The following is a 16489-nucleotide window of genomic DNA, read 5'->3' as shown; positions in this document are numbered from 1 at the left end:
TCAGTGCAGTGTTAATGTACTGGAGTGTCCAGTCAGTGTGTCTGTATGAACCCCTCTCTCTCAGTGCAGTGTTAATGTACTGGAGTGTCCAGTCAGTCAGTGTGTCTGTATGAACCCCTCTCTCTCAGTGCAGTGTTAATGTACTGGAGTGTCCAGTCAGTGTGTCTATGTTAACCCCTCTCTCTCAGTGCAGTGTTAGTGTACTGCAGTGTTCAGTCAGTGTGTCTGTATTAACCAGTCTCTCTCAGTGCAGTGTTAATGTACTGTAGTGTCTAGTCAGTCAGTGTGTGTATTAACCCCTCTCTCTCAGTGCAGTGTTAATGTACTGTAGTGTCCAGTCAGTCAGTGTGTCTGTGTTAACCCCTCTCTCTCGGTGCAGTGTTAATGTACTGGAGTGTCCAGTCAGTCAGTGTGTCTGTATGAACCCCTCTCTCTCAGTGCAGTGTTAATGTACTGGAGTGTCCAGTCAGTGTGTCTGTGTTAACCCCTCTCTCTCAGTGCAGTGTTAATGTACTGGAGTGTCCAGTCAGTGTGTCTGTGTTAACCCCTCTCTCTCAGTGCAGTGTTAATGTACTGGAGTGTCCAGTCAGTGTGTCTGTGTTAACCCCTCTCTCTCAGTGCAGTGTTAATGTACTGGAGTGTCCAGTCAGTGTGTCTGTATGAACCCCTCTCTCTCAGTGCAGTGTTAATGTACTGGAGTGTCCAGTCAGTCAGTGTGTCTGTATGAACCCCTCTCTCTCAGTGCAGTGTTAATGTACTGGAGTGTCCAGTCAGTGTGTCTATGTTAACCCCTCTCTCTCAGTGCAGTGTTAGTGTACTGCAGTGTTCAGTCAGTGTGTCTGTATTAACCAGTCTCTCTCAGTGCAGTGTTAATGTACTGTAGTGTCTAGTCAGTCAGTGTGTGTATTAACCCCTCTCTCTCAGTGCAGTGTTAATGTACTGTAGTGTCCAGTCAGTCAGTGTGTCTGTGTTAACCCCTCTCTCTCGGTGCAGTGTTAATGTACTGGAGTGTCCAGTCAGTGTGTCTGTGTTAACCCCTCTCTCTCAGTGCAGTGTTAATGTACTGGAGTGTCCAGTCAGTGTGTCTGTGTTAACCCCTCTCTCTCAGTGCAGTGTTAATGTACTGGAGTGTCCAGTCAGTGTGTCTGTGTTAACCCCTCTCTCTCAGTGCAGTGTTAATGTACTGGAGTGTCCAGTCAGTGTGTCTGTATTAACCCCTCTCTCTCAGTGCAGTGTTAATGTACTGGAGTGTCCAGTCAGTCAGTGTGTCTGTATGAACCCCTCTCTCTCAGTGCAGTGTTAATGTACTGGAGTGTCCAGTCAGTGTGTCTATGTTAACCCCTCTCTCTCAGTGCAGTGTTAGTGTACTGCAGTGTTCAGTCAGCGTGTCTGTATTAACCAGTCTCTCTCAGTGCAGTGTTAATGTACTGCAGTGTTCAGTCAGTGTCTGTATTAACCCCTCTCTCTCAGTGCAGTGTTAATGTACTGCAGTGTTCAGTCAGTGTCTGTATCAACCCCTCTCTCTCTCAGTTATTCCCTGCCGCCATGCAGACAGTGTCGAAGAAGATTGTACAGTCTCGCACCAACAGCACGCTGGTGGGAGTCTTCACCATCATCCTGGTCTTCATCTCTGCCTTTGTCAACATGGTAATGCCTCACTTTTCAGCCTAGCATACAAAGGTCCTGCCCCCTCAGATCGCCCTACCAAATTACTTGAGAGTAGTATGTTCATTGGGAGTGACCTGCCCTGTCCAAAGTATTGGGAATTACTCATCATGAAGTTTTTCCCATGATTCTTCAGCACCATAAGTGTGAGCTCTGTTATTGGAAAGAGAGCTGGTGAGTGTAACCTCACAAGTGGCATAACTGTCAGTACATCTGGTGCTTTTCTGAAGGCAACAGCAGACCTGGCTAATGTATACCTTGAGACAGCCTCGAGGGTTTACTGGTCACAAGAAGCTACTGAACCCCGGACTGGGTTGTGAGGCCTGTATCTCCACAGACATCTCTGTACATCCAGTAGAACTGAAGTCCCACTGCTGCATCTAGAATTGCCCTGGAGATGGAGCAAGGATATGGGTATTCTCTAATTTTGTGGCAGGACTGCATGTGGGTTAGGAAATGCCTTTAAAAATAAGTGATGTCAGTGGCGCAGTGGCTAACATTGCTGGTAGGCTACTTGGCTTCTGGGAAAATTGGCCCTGTTGCGAGTCTCTGTGTGTATCTGTGTGTGCCCTGCCAAGGACTGGCGTCCTGTCCAGGGTGTACCTCGCCTTGCGGCCATTGCCTGCTGGGATAGGCCCCGGCTCCCCCGGGACCCCGTATTGGACAAAGCAGTTAGAAAATGGATGGATGGAGTGGAGATGAGCTTTCTGCACAGTGTTACCTCACTCTGTGAGGATAATATAGTGCACGCTGTCCCACACAGCACTGGCACACCTCTGACCTCCTGTCTGAATGGAAGAATCATGGCTGATTCTAATAAGGACACTGGAAGGGGTTATTCCAGCAGGATGGCCTTGCTGTGTGGCAGAGGTAGCACAGAAAATGGTCACGGGGGATTGGGGATTGGGGATTGGGGTGTGGAAATCGACCTTAATATCTCCTTGCATTTCCAAACCTGGGAAAATCCGGCTGGGCCAGGCCCTCTCGCTCAGTATTTCTCTGGCCCTTCAGTCAGACTCCCAGCGTGTCGAGAGCTCCTGTTCTGTCTCGCTGTTCGCAGTTCGCCTGCAGCAGGGAGAGCCTGCCGGAGTGCGTGGCCCAGAGCCTCAACACCACCGTAGACCAGGTGGGCCTGTGCCACATCCGCAACCTCACCCTGTCGGCCGGGGAGGGGCTGGTGATGTGCCCGGGGGATGCCCCACCCTGTATCTTCCCTGAGGTGAGTGTGTGGCAGGCTGGGGGTCGGGGGTCCGGGGTCAGAGAGAACATGTGTATGCAGGTGCTTTGAATCCTTTCAGTCTTTCCTTCCTGTCTCCTGTCTGTGTGCACTGGCCAGTCTCTCTAACCCTGTATTTCAGCTGTGTTTAGCATTGTCTTGCTATGTTCAGGAAGGCTTTTCTCTCAGTATTTTAGCTACAGTGTGCTATGTTCAGTATTGTCTCGCTGTGTTCAGTATTTCAGCTACAGTGTGCTGTGTTCAGTATTGTCTTGCTGTGTTCAGTATTTCAGCCACAGTGTGCTGTGTCCAGTATTGTCTTGCTGTGTTCAGTATTTCAGCTGCAGTGTGCTGTGTTCAGGATTGTCTCGCTGTATTCAGTATTTCAGCCACAGTGTGCTGTGTCCAGTATTGTCTCATTGTGTTCAGTAATGCTGATTTCTCAGTATTTTAGCTACAGTGTGCTGTGTCCGGTATTGTCTTGCTGTGTTCAGTAGTGTCTCGCTGTGCTCAGTATTTTAGCTACAGTGTGCTGTGTCCGGTATTGTCTTGCTGTGTTCAGTATTGTCTTGCTGTGTTCAGTATTTCAGCCTCAGTGTGCTGTGTCTAGTATTGTCTCGCTGTGTTCAGTATTTCAGCTACAGTGTGATGTGTACAGTATTGTCTTGCTGTGTTCAGTATTTCAGCCACAGTGTGCTGTGTCTAGTATTGTCTCGCTGTGTTCAGTATTTCAGCTACAGTGTGATGTGTACAGTATTGTCTTGCTGTGTTCAGTATTTCAGCCACAGTGTGCTGTGTCTAGTATTGTCTCGCTGTGTTCAGTATTTCAGCTACAGTGTGATGTGTACAGTATTGTCTTGCTGTGTTCAGTATTTCAGCCACAGTGTGCTGTGTTCAGTATTTCAGCCTCAGTGTGCTGTGTCTAGTATTGTCTCGCTGTGTTCAGTATTTCAGCTAGTGTGATGTGTACAGTATTGTCTTGCTGTGCTCAGGACTTCAGCCACAGTGTGCTGTGTTCAGTATTTCAGCCTCAGTGTGCTGTGTCTAGTAATGTCTCACTGTGTTCAGTATTTCAGCTACAGTGTGATGTGTACAGTATTGTCTTGCTGTGTTCAGTATTTCAGCCACAGTGTGCTGTGTCTAGTATTGTCTCGCTGTGTTCAGTATTTCAGCTACAGTGTGATGTGTACAGTATTGTCTTGCTGTGTTCAGTATTTCAGCCACAGTGTGCTGTGTTCAGTATTTCAGCCTCAGTGTGCTGTGTCTAGTATTGTCTCGCTGTGTTCAGTATTTCAGCTAGTGTGATGTGTACAGTATTGTCTTGCTGTGCTCAGGACTTCAGCCACAGTGTGCTGTGTTCAGTATTTCAGCCTCAGTGTGCTGTGTCTAGTATTGTCTTGCTGTGTTCAGTATTTCAGCTACAGTGTGATGTGTACAGTATTGTCTTGCTGTGTTCAGTATTTCAGCCTCAGTGTGCTGTGTCTAGTCTTGTCTCACTATGTTCAGTATTTCAGCTACAATGTGCTGTGTCCAGTAGTGTCTCGCTGTGTTCAGTATTTCAGCTACAGTGTGCTGTGTCCAGTAGTGTCTCGCTGTGTTCAGTATTTCAGCTACAGTGTGCTGTGTCCAGTAGTGTCTCGCTGTGTTCAGTATTTCAGCTACAGTGTGCTCCTCACCCTGCTGGCGTGCTCGGTGTTCCTGCAAATCAGCAGCATTGGGAAGCTGGCGCTGATGCTGCTGATCCAGTTGGCGTACCTGGTCATCGTGGAGTGGCCCGAGGTGGCCCTGTTTGACAACGCCGACCTCTTCGTCACCGCCAACGCGCTGTGAGTCGTCCAGCTTGCCTGTCCCGACCCCAGCCTTGCAGTTGCCCCTCATCGTCACCTGGTCTTTATCTCACCCTGCTATTCCCTCTCAGCCTTGCACTGCTGGCCTGGTTTACACTGATCGGACCGCTCTCACAGTTCTTGCTCCATTGTATTCCCACCCTATTTGGACCTGCTACTGGTGTGCTCACCAGCCCACCAGGCATGCCCACCTGCAGACGAGGCCATCTGCCTTGCCCACCTGCAGACATGCCCACTTACAGACAGGCCCCGCATGATATGCCCACCCATGGACACCCCCCCGACATGCCCACCTGTAGACACGCCCCCTGACCCGTCCTCTTGCAGCTATGCTCACCTGACACGCCCCCTCGCCCGTCCTCTTGCTGATATGCTCACCTGACACGCCCCCTCACCTATCCTCATGCTGATATGCTCACCTGACACGCCCCCTCACCCGTCCTCTTGCTGATATGCTCACCTGACACGCCCCCTCACCTATCCTCTTGCTGATATGCTCACCTGACACGCCCCCTCACCCGTCCTCTTGCTGATATGCCCACCTGACACGCCCCCTGACCCCCTGACCCCTGACTCTTACAGATATGCCCACCTACAGATGCCCCCTGGCCCGTCCTCTTGCAGATATGCCCACCTGACACGCCCACCAGTAGACACGCCCCCTGAGCCATCCTCTTGCAGATATGCCCACCTGACACACCCACCTACAGACACGCCCCCTGGCTCGTCCTCTTGCAGATATGCCCACCTGACACGCCCACCTGTAAACACGCCCCCTGACCCCTGACTCTTGCTGATGTGCTCATCTGACCGAGCCGTTCACCATTCCACATGCCTGGAGCTCCACTGCGCTGTCCCGCTGGAGCATGAGGCATGAGAGCAGCTAGACTGACTCGTATCCACCCGCTTGGGGAATCCTGGTCCCAGTCACCCAGTCTGAGCCTGGCCCATGACCTGTGACCTTCTCACATGAAGCTCTCTCCCCATTGTCCCTGGCACATCTCATTCCACCATTCACCCTGAATTCTTCCTCTTTCCTCTTGCCATGCTCTTTGGCACGCCCCCTCGCGCCCTCTTTCCCTGTTCTGGTTCAGACTCGTGCTTAATCTGCCCTTTTGCCTTTTTTTTCCCCAGACATTGGAATGACACCGAGCAGTGGTAAGTTGACAGTTTTCCACCTGCTGGGTTCAGTTAACCGTTGTCCAGTAGTCTTGCCCTGCTTGTCATTACCAGATACTCATTATTGCTTTTCTCTCTTTGCCCAGGTCCTCTACCAATGGGACAGACCAATGGTAAGTGCTCTTTCTGTCTACCTGTGTCCCTGTCTGTCTGTCTGTGTCCCTGTCTGTCTGTGTCCTTGCCTGTCTGTGACCCTGCCTGTCTGTGTCTCTGCTTGTCTATCTGTGTCCCTGCCTGTCTGTCTCTCTGCCTGCCTGTGTCCTTGCCTGTCTGTCTCTCTGTCTGTTTGTCTGTGTCCTTCCCTGTCTGTGACTCTGCCTGTGTCTCTGCCTGTCTGTCTGTGTCCCTGCCTGTTTGTCTGTGTCCTTGCCTGTCTGTGTCCTTGGCTGTCTGTCTGTCTCTCTGTCTGTCTGTCTCTCTGCCTGCCAGCCTGTCTGTCTCTCTGCCTATCTGTCTCTCTGCCTGTCTCTCTACCTGTCTGTGTCCTTGCCTGTCTCTCTCTGCCTGTCTGTCTGTGTCCTTGCCTGTCTCTCTCTGCCTGTCTGTCTGTGTCCTTGCCTGTCTGCCTCTCTGCCTGTCTGTCTGTCTCTCTGTCTGTCTGTCTCTCTGCCTGCCTGCCTGTCTCTGTCCTTGCCTGTCTGTCTCTCTGCCTGTCTGTCTGTCTCTCTGTCTGTCTGTCTCTCTCTCTGTCTGTCTCTCTGCCTGTCTGTGTCCTTGCCTGTCTGTCTCTCTGCCTGCCTGTCTGTCTCTCTGCCTGTCTGTGTCCCTGTCTGTCTGTCTCTCTGCCTGTCTGTGTCCTTGTCTGTCTCTCTGCCTGCCTGTCTGTCTCTCTGCCTGTCTGTGTCCTTGTCTGTCTCTCTGCCTGCCTGTCTGTCTCTCTGCCTGTCTGTGTCCCTGTCTGTCTGTCACTCTGCCTGTCTGTGTCCTTGTCTGTCTCTCTGCCTGCCTGTCTGTCTCTCTGCCTGTCTGTGTCCTTGTCTGTCTCTCTGCCTGCCTGTCTGGCTCTCTGCCTGTCTGTGTCCCTGCCTGTCTGTCACTCTGCCTGTCTGTGTCCTTGTCTGTCTCTCTGCCTGCCTGTCTGGCTCTCTGCCTCTCTGTGTCCCTGTCTGTCTGTCACTCTGCCTGTCTGTGTCCTTGTCTGTCTCTCTGCCTGCCTGTCTGTCTCTCTGCCTGTCTGTGTCCTTGTCTGTCTCTCTGCCTGCCTGTCTGGCTCTCTGCCTGTGTAAGGAGACTCGTGTTCAGCAGCAGCAGTATTGCAGGACACAGCTCCGCTCCAGGACCAGTGGCCGAGCTCAGCTCAGCAAGCCCTTGTCAGGCCCTTCATGGTGTCTTCAGCACCTCCCCTCGTTAGTGACCCGTCTGAAGCTCCTACAGAGGACATCCTCTGCCCCGTTGCCCACTTTCAGCCTGCGAGCTGCGGCTGCCCCGGGGGCGCCAACAGGCCGATTCCTCTGTTTCCTCCCTGTGTGGTTTGAGGTGCTTTGGAGAGGACACAGCACACTAATCTACGAGCGTGGCTCGTGCCGCTGGCCTGTGCGCTCACACGAACGGAGAGCCTAGCGAAGTCCTCTCCCTTCACTCTCCAGCACCCCACTCCCCCCAGCTCCACCAGCAGCACAGCCTCCACTTGTTAGTGAACGTCCTGGTCACATCCTGCAGACCAGCGCCACGCTAACTTCCGAGCCTAGAGTTCCAGGGCCTCCCTGGCGCCCCCTGCCTGTCTCTGAGTGCCAGAACAGCCCCTCCTCCTCCTCCTCCTCCTCCTCCGGCGGGTGACTACTGTCAAAGGGCAGCTACAGAAGGGCAGGACACGAGCACGTTTTGGACAGGCTCCTGCTCGGCCGCAGCGCTGATGGGACAGCTCCTCTCTTGTTCGAAGAGTGTGGGGGAGTGGGCACTAGAGATCACCCCTCTGTCTTGCCTAACGAGCGCCCCTTTTCCAGAGGGGCAGCGGGGTCACACCTCCCTTCCAGAGCTTCAGAGCAGGTCAGGCGCCACTGGACGTTGGGGATTTGAGATGGACCGACTGTATGACTGTGCGTCTGTGTGTGTGTGAACAGTAGCTGGGGCAACATGACCAAGGTGCCACTGAAGCTGATGACCCCGGTCATCCTGACGGTGTTCGTCCTGGCGCTGTACCTTCACGCCCAGCAGGTGGAGTCCACCGCGCGGCTGGACTTCCTGTGGAAACTGCAGGTAGGTCCTGGTGCTGTGCACGGCACCCCCAGCTGGCGGGGTGTGGTATACATCCAGAGACAGGCACTTGTCCTCAACAGCTACAGTCTACACTTTCCAGCTCCGTAGAACATGGGGGTTTGGTTTTGGAACCAACAGATGATTGCCCCTTTCTGTCAGAAAAACCCCCGTCCTCTCTTCCACCTCACCCAATCAGGAGTTTATAATATCAGCCTGACCAAATCAGAACAGATCTGATCAATCCAGGCTGTAAGAGCCCAGTAGGGTCCTGCAGTCCCATTCTGTCTCCTCTTCTTGCTCCATCTGGACCTGATAATTTTTAAGTTGGCGTGATGTCCAGGTCTTTATACTAACATCCTGGTACTCCCAGTGAAGCCTGCAGGTCTGTGGCTCTAAAGGGAAACACCAGCCCTTCCTGTGTTAGTCTGAGCTGTGTACATTTGAGCAGGGTCGGGTTGCCATGACCACACTGACCCTACCACTCCCCCTCCCCTCTGTTCTGTGGTTGCCATGACCACACAAACCCTACCACACCCCCACCCCTCTGTTCTGTGGTTGCCAGGCGACGGAGGAGAAGGAGGAGATGGAGGAGCTGCAGGCCTACAACCGCAGGCTGCTCCACAACATCCTGCCCAAAGACGTAGCCGCCCACTTCCTGGCGCGGGAGAGGCGCAACGACGAGCTGTACTACCAGTCCTGCGAGTGCGTGGCTGTCATGTTCGCCTCCATCAGCAACTTCTCCGAGTTCTACGTGGAGCTGGAGGCCAACAACGAGGGCGTGGAGTGCCTGCGGCTGCTGAACGAGATCATCGCCGACTTCGACGAGGTAACCGGTGCCCGTCGTTTGCCGAGAGGGCTTGAACACCACTGGTTGGGCACCACCGGTGCAGCAAACTGTAATAGGTTGGGGAAATTATTGACCATCCATTCGCTTTCTAACCACTTTATCCAGTATGGCGTTGGTTGCCTGTGCACTGCGCCAGGTCCGATTCATTTCCTTAGTGCTGTCTGTGTGGAGTCTGCATGTTCTCTCTGTGTTCCTGTGGGTTTCCTCCCACAGTCCAGAGACATGCTGGTAAATGAATTGGCTTCTGGGACAGTTGGCCCTGGTGTGAGTGTGTGTGTGATGATCTGCGTGCGTGCCCTGTGCTGGTCCCCAGCTTCAGCCTGTTGCTCGCTGGGACAGTCTCCAGTGGTTCGAAAATGGATGGCTGGTGCATTTAAAACAGGGGGGGTAATAGTTTCAGGGTTGAGAGGGCTGATGAGAAGGTCTGGAGTACCATAGCTCTGCGGTGCTCCCCAGAGACCTGCCAGCTCCCAGCACTTCAGGTTCAGCGCCTCCAGCATGCCTTAGTGGCCCAGTTCCACAGTAACCCTCCCCTCCCTGCCCCGCAGATCATCAGCGAGGAGCGGTACCGCCAGCTGGAGAAGATCAAGACCATCGGCAGCACCTACATGGCGGCGTCGGGCCTCAACGACTCCACCTACGACAAGGAGGGCAAGTCGCACATCACGGCTCTGGCCGACTACGCCATGCGGCTCATGGAGCAGATGAAGTACATCAACGAACATTCCTTCAACAACTTCCAGATGAAGATCGGTAGGGAGAGAGCCAGGCCCCGGGCGGTTCTGCCCCCGGTCCTCTCACTGCTCAGTTGGGCTCATTGATCTGCTTTGTCGTGCCTTAGTTACTGATGAAACGTTCTCCTTCATCCACCAGGCCTAACTGGGCCCGGCCATGCCTCCGCTACAGGTGCGGGGCTGTTTAAAAGCGACTTTGTGCGGCGCTGCAGATGTGATCTAACTCGAACTTTACACGATTGCTAATTGGCCAATCAATTCACTGATTCGATTATGTGATTAAGCAGTTGGTTGTAGCGATAGGTCCTGTTCATTGTTCATTGTGGTATATATTACTGGCATTGAAGTTCTGTGGTTGAGGCTCTTTTTGGTGGAGTATTTACTCTGCCATTGACCCCTCTTGCTCTGCGCGCTGAAGGGTTATTGTCCGTAGTGTCGGATCCTGTCTGCGTTGGACACTGTCCAGCGTGGAGCAGACGTGTACACAGACTACCTCAGTGCCACTTGTCCCTGTGTTCTCACTGTGCAGGGCTGAACATCGGGCCCGTGGTGGCGGGGGTGATCGGGGCGCGGAAGCCGCAGTACGACATCTGGGGCAACACGGTGAACGTGGCCAGCCGCATGGACAGCACCGGGGTGCCCGACCGCATCCAGGTACCCCCGATGCACTTCGCATCCGAATCCCAAATCCCTGCAGCTTCTCGTCATGCAGCTGAATTGCCTAATGGAAGGTTAACGGGGATCGTGGTAACGAGCGGGGAGCTGGGCGTGTCCGAGCCCTGCCGCCCAATGGATCGGGAGGGGTTACGGGTTCGTGAAATCTCCTGAGCTCCAGAAATCCAGAAAGTGACGATGGCGGCCGGGGAAGGGGTGAGGGTCTACAGCCCCCAGTCTTCTGAAAGCGCGCTGCAGTCTGCGGGCTTGCCCTGACCCGACTCTGCTCGCCACAGCTGACTGCAGGCCGTCCTCTGGTGGCTGAGCATTTCCAGTTGTGTTGTGAGGGCTCCACCTGCTGGTGGCATCGGGCCATTGCACATTTTGACACTGAGCTCCTGGATGGAGCTGCCGGGCAGCGGGGAGGGTCAGAAGCACTGATCATGGGGAAGGAAAGTCATCCGGGTTACGTGCCTCCTCTGTACTGTCTGTATGCGGCGTGAAATATAAATGACGCATAAGAGCCCGTCTGAAAGTTCAAGTCTCTTCGTTTGTGCCTGTACCCGCAGGTGACCACCGACCTGTACCAGGTGCTGGCGGGGAAGGGCTACCAGCTGGAGTGCCGCGGCGTGGTCAAGGTGAAGGGGAAGGGCGAGATGACCACATACTTCTTGAACGACGGCCCCCAGAACAGTTAGCAGTGAGCAGGGAGGGGAGGGGGCGGGGAGGGGGCGCAGCGGACCGCTGAGGAGAACCCCGATCACTTGAACAAAGAGGCCTTGAAGGAGTTCGGGACGGCCCAGAAGGAAACATGAAATATTTCTGTCTTTTTGGTGTGCGTTTGTCCCATTTTTGTCGGCACAAATTGAAGGAAGACTCATTTTTTGGGTTGGGGGGGAGGGGGGGGTTAAGCCTCCATCACTTGAGGCTACTTGAAAGGTGCAAAGTCGTCTTTTTATAAACAAGGCTTTTTCGCCTTAGAAGGAAGGACTGGACCACAAGACTGTCTTTTGTGTCTCCATCACGTTCGCAGTTCCAGGACAGTTCTCAACACAGGTACTTGTATTTTTGGGTCAGTCTCTACATTATTTATTTATCTTCAGGAAAGTTTTTTTTTTTTAATCTACAAACTCCTACAAATGTGTGTATTGTTCAAAACAAACAACAACAAAAACAACAACCAAAGAACGGAATATTTAATCTGAGGAGCTTGAGAAACATCGGCTTCATTTTCACCTCTGCTGAATAATCGCTCTTTAATCTGGTCATCAGAATTGTTTTTTGGTGTTTGTTCTGCAAACCCCTCTTTGCTCAGTGTTTTATTTATTTTAGGTTTTGTCTTTAGAAACTGACCAAGTAATAACCACTTGATATTCTTCTTTGGGTCAAAGAAAATTGATTTTTAATTATTTGTGTTCTGATGGGCTCTTGAGGATGAAGGAAGTCTGTTGTTTCTTGTTTTGTTTTTCTTTTCCTTGAAACAGAAAGATATATGTACATCAGAAACACCTTTCGACTTGCTTTTCACACTGTTAAGCCGTTGCGGCCTGCTAGGCCCCGATTCAACAAAGAAGCCTGGGACTCGATTTTATTTCCCACCCCGCAACTCCTCCCAAGGCCTCCTGGACACGAACTGCGGGACTCTGCCCGGGCGCAGTCCTTCAAGTACACAGGAGCAGAGCCTGCGGCATTTGTTTATACGTGCTATCAGTGACCTTTTCTTCTTCTCTTTGCAAAGAAGTATTTTTGGTACAAAACTAAAACAGGAAAAAAAAACCCACGAACACTTGACAGAAGCGAAGACTCCCGTCTTCTGTCCTCTGAACTGTTCTATTGCATCGGACACCGCGGTACCAGACAGTATATAACCTTCTGATTCTTATAGAGAAGACATTTTTTTAAGAAAAGAAAAAATATACATAAATATATATAAATATATTATGACTGAATACTGTGCTTTATAATCTTCAAGGGGCGTAACTCTTTTCACTGTGAGGTTTATATGATACAACACCAAGTTGCTCTCTAGCCAAACTTCCTACTCTGAAGCATGACTGATTGTGGTAACTCTACATTTGTTTCTTCCTAGTTTTCCATGTTGGGTATTTTTATCACCTCTATTAACCTTTTAATTGTTATTAATGTTATTATTATTACTGTTATGATTACTCCATTCCAACTTAAAGCATCAAAGACCAGAACGCCCCCGGCGAAAGACGGGGTGTCGCCCTCGCCCTCCTCGGTGGCCCCCGGGAGGAGTGTGGGGTACCTGTCCGTCTCGACCTGCCGGGAGGCTGAACCGACTCGGCCAGGAACAATCAAGGAGACACTTCCTGTCAGAGAGGAAGTGGATGGCGCGTGTGTATAGCGGGGCACCCCAAACCATATTATCCCTGCCCCTGGGGGCCCCGTAAAGATGCGGCCCTTGCGATCAGGGATGCACGGGTCTGAACGTTTTCCCCCGGTCGAGTCTGCGGGCTCATTCTGCTCTTTTGCCCTTGCTGTAGCACCTCACTGTGGCCAATCGGGGTATTGCTGTCCTGGGATGGGGTGACGCAGTGAATGCACAGCCGCAGAGCAGGGCGCAAATGAGGACAGATGATGTCCCATGTGGAAGAGCACAGTTTTTGCGCCTGTGTGCAGGGGCGGAGGTTTAAGATAGTGCGAAAGGGCTGGGGGCCGCTGTCCAGTGGGTTAGACAGGTCACTGTAAATCAGCACCACCTTTAACAGGATTTGAAGGGTGGGCAATGAAAGGAGGGTTAAATTAGTCCGTTTGTGCTGATCGCGGCTCATACTAGTATCTAACCAGGGATGAAGGTAAACCAGGAGGCTCTGTGACCCCAGACACAGCTGCAGGATCCTGGGTTTGATTCCCAGTGCTTGTCTGTACAAAGTTTGCATGTTCTTCCTGTGATCACACGGGTCTTTTCCAGGTGCGCTGGTCACCTCCCCTCTCCCAGAGACCCATGGTCTGGGTTTGAGCGGTTGCTCAGTCCCTCCCCCCCTCACTGCTGTGCCCTGTCAAGAGTGGCTTTCGTGCTTTTGGGCTTTGGTGGAACTTTGCTTGAGATCAGCAGCTGATCTTGAATTGTCTAATTGTCTAATTGAGTGGTTTGTTATTACTGTTACGATTATTCCATTCCAAATGAAAGGATCAAAGACCAGTACATCTAAGGCAGGAATCTCCAACCCTGCTCCTGGGGAGCCCCAGTCCTGCAGGATCTGGGGGCCACCATTAAAGCACCCTGGTCTAAAGAATATGGGATCAATTCCCTTGTGATCAATTAAACAGGTGATTAGTTGAAAAAAGTATTTTAGCAATCATGCAGAACTAAACTCTTACATTATCTTCAGCCTTCAAGGACTAGAATTCTCTTATCAGATCACTTGTCTGATTCATCAGCGGATCACAGGTGACCTATACATCTAATAGGCTGAGGCTCCACAGAGCCAGGACTGGGGACCCCTGCTCTAAGCTAGCCCACAGGACACTGGCCGTCACGCCTTGATGTCAGTATTTTGGTTGGGATGGAGTGAACGGGGATTTCTGCTAAAACCCAAGGGACTCTGTCCATTTTACTGTAGTGCCACCTAGCATTCAACGAGTCGAGTTCCCACAAATTTCAAGACAAGACGAGGAGAGGTTTGGCATTTCTATACAGAAACAGTCATATTATGAAATAAGACAATGAGAAAAAAAATAAAAAAGATGTTTTTCCCCCTTGAAAAAAAAGGGTTGGTTTGTGTAGTCTGTTTGGGTGTATCTTATTTAAAAAACAAAGGAAGAAAACTCACGGGAAGCGCAATTCATGTTCTTATGTGCTGGATGAAGTGGATTCTGGGATATTTAGTATACATCAGTAGACAGGTATTAACTTGTCAAATGAAATTTTGAGAGGACAGCAGTGTAAGTCATGAGCGTCACATAGGTTTTCATGAACATTTTTGTTTGTATCGGAAAAGAATTGGAATACAGATTGAAAACCCTAATATATGGGTCTGTTTCATCCTTTGAAAGAATTGCTTAACGTTTTGGAAGGGTCCTTTGCTGGGAAAAGTGACATACAAATCAACACAACAGGGAGATATGCTGAAAAATTCTCCCAGGGTTCCTTGGTAGAAAACCAAGTGTCATCAGACTTCTCCTGTGACACTCCTGGCTTAGTTATCCCACGCCTGTAAGGAACAAGACTCAACCTACAGATTCTACACGTACAATCAAAAAAACAAAAACACATAGCAAATCTGTATTTGGCGTAGCTTCCTCTTGGTAATCGTGCAGGGCCTGACACAGATGCTTGCTTATTCAGATGGTTGGTATTGACACTATAGACTAACAGGCCCCAGAGAAGCATGATGCCCTGGAGGCAAATCAGGATTTCAGAGCCGAGTGGAGACGAGGTAATCAATGCCAAACATTGCAGAATGTAGATGGTTAAGTGCCGCCCTGATACGATGACAAGTCTGACAGAACCTGGGAAAACTAGAATGCACCTGTAAAATGTTTTAATTAAACACTGCTCTAATTTGCACGGCCTCTCCTGATTTAAATACTATCAACGATCTGTTGCACGACTAGTGCACAGCTGGTGAATGCTGGTTTAATTGTGAGAGAAAAGACTGTTTCATTAAGGAACTTGACTGTTTCAAGTTCCTGTGTTTCATTAATGAAACACAGGAACTTGAAGTAGAGAAAGTAGTGAAAGGTAAGCATTGAAGGAGACACAGCTGAGGGTGCATCTGTTGTGATTTTTAATGATGTCAGTGCTGGCAGGATGCCTGAGGGTAACTCACGGAATTGCAGCAGTTGCTGCCTTCGGGCCCAGAGCCGAGTCTGAGTCCCGATCCGTTTCGAGAAGTTCGGATTGTTCGGGACCAGGACCGTTAAACAGGTGGCGCTGCTGCATTACTGGCACTTCAAAGTTAAGATACTTAAAATAGTGCTCTTCCTATACCCCCGGCAACAGTAGATCCTTCTCATTCTCCTAGGAGTTAGCCAACAGCGTTCAAGACTACTGTCCTGCTGCTCTGTTCTTCACACACACCTAGACAAGGGCTATCTGTCCGGCCTGGTGTGCTCTGGGTTTTATTCCTACCTGTGTAGTGCATTCTTATTTTTCTTAGATAGGAATAGCAAGTTTTAGTTTTTTTCAAAGTTGCTTATTCAAGACATTCACTTAACGGTATACTTAGATCCAATACAGTGTGAGTTAAGGTGTTTTGAGACCTGGATATATCTCACTTTGTGAAAATAATACTAAGGTAATGTCTTTCTATAAAGGAACAAGTAATAGGAGCCCTCACACCTGAAGAAGGCTCCACGGCCGAAACGTGTTCTTTTTCTTTTTTTTCAGCCTGGAATAAACCTATTACTTGTTCCTTTGCAGCCTACGCATGCTGACGCAGCTCCCCGCCTGAACTGCCATTTCTTTCTATAGTTCAGGCGGGGAGCTGCGTCAGCATGCGTAGGCTGCAAAGGAACAAGTAATAGGTTTATTCCAGGCTGAAAAAAAGAAGAAATAGAAACAGGAGAAACAGGAAGGAGACTCGAGACCGCTTCAGAGAACACGTCAGGGCTGTGAAGATTAAAGATCTCTCCAAGCCCACTGTTTCTCATTTCACCTCTGACGGCCACGACCACTCTAATCTCTCCGTCTGTGTTCTCAAAGACGGTTTTCCGAACTCATACATCAGAAAGACCACCGAAACCAAAATTATTCTGCAGCTAGGATCACACATTCTCCCTTCCCTTAACGACAGACTACTGTTCTTTTAAATTTTCTCCATTCATTGGAAGTTTCATTTCACACCTCTCTGCACCCATTCTGGCTTCACACCTCTTGATTGGCCTCTCTTTCTGTCCCCTGCTCCCGCCTCTCACTCCTCCTCCCTCCCAGCCTTTGTTCTCCCGCTACTTTACCTTTGCCTACTGCCCTGTCTCTCTCACACCTGAAGAAGGCTCCACGGCCGAAACGTTGTGTTCTCTTTCTTCTTTTTTTCAGCATGGCATAAACCTATTACTTATGTCTTTCTATATGCTAGTATGGCCCTCTTGATGTCGTACTTGAACTTCATGTCATACCTCCTCTTTCCTCTAGAGGGCAGCAGTGGCTCTTCCTTTTGTTGTCTATGAGGGTGTGTGCGCGGCG

General features: G+C 50.7%; 1 protein-coding gene across 2 annotated transcripts in view; it reads left to right on the top strand.

The window, feature by feature from the left end:
• Nucleotides 1–12535, top strand: part of adcy6a (adenylate cyclase 6a) — a 63675-nt gene extending 51140 nt beyond the window's left edge. The window contains exons 15-24 of one of the 2 annotated variants that reach the window (XM_088912684.1): nt 1531–1647; nt 2726–2884; nt 4532–4707; nt 5863–5886; nt 5994–6020; nt 7971–8103; nt 8666–8929; nt 9499–9703; nt 10214–10338; nt 10908–12535. In XM_088912684.1, coding sequence (XP_088768810.1) covers nt 1531–1647; nt 2726–2884; nt 4532–4707; nt 5863–5886; nt 5994–6020; nt 7971–8103; nt 8666–8929; nt 9499–9703; nt 10214–10338; nt 10908–11036 — 1359 coding nt within the window. In that variant the 3' untranslated portion in view covers nt 11037–12535. Of the gene's footprint in view, nt 1–1530; nt 1648–2725; nt 2885–4531; nt 4708–5862; nt 5887–5993; nt 6021–7967; nt 8104–8665; nt 8930–9498; nt 9704–10213; nt 10339–10907 lie in introns of both variants that reach the window. The other variant, XM_088912674.1, reaches the window with a different exon arrangement.
• The last annotated feature ends 3954 nt before the right edge of the window (nt 12536–16489 follow it).

Source organism: Atractosteus spatula, chromosome 1 (genome assembly GCF_055471065.1).
Source record: "Atractosteus spatula isolate fAtrSpa1 chromosome 1, fAtrSpa1.hap1, whole genome shotgun sequence".
Taxonomy (NCBI): domain Eukaryota; kingdom Metazoa; phylum Chordata; class Actinopteri; order Semionotiformes; family Lepisosteidae; genus Atractosteus; species Atractosteus spatula.
The sequence above is the reverse complement of the archived record's forward strand: the minus strand, read 5'-3'. Positions and strand labels throughout refer to the sequence as shown.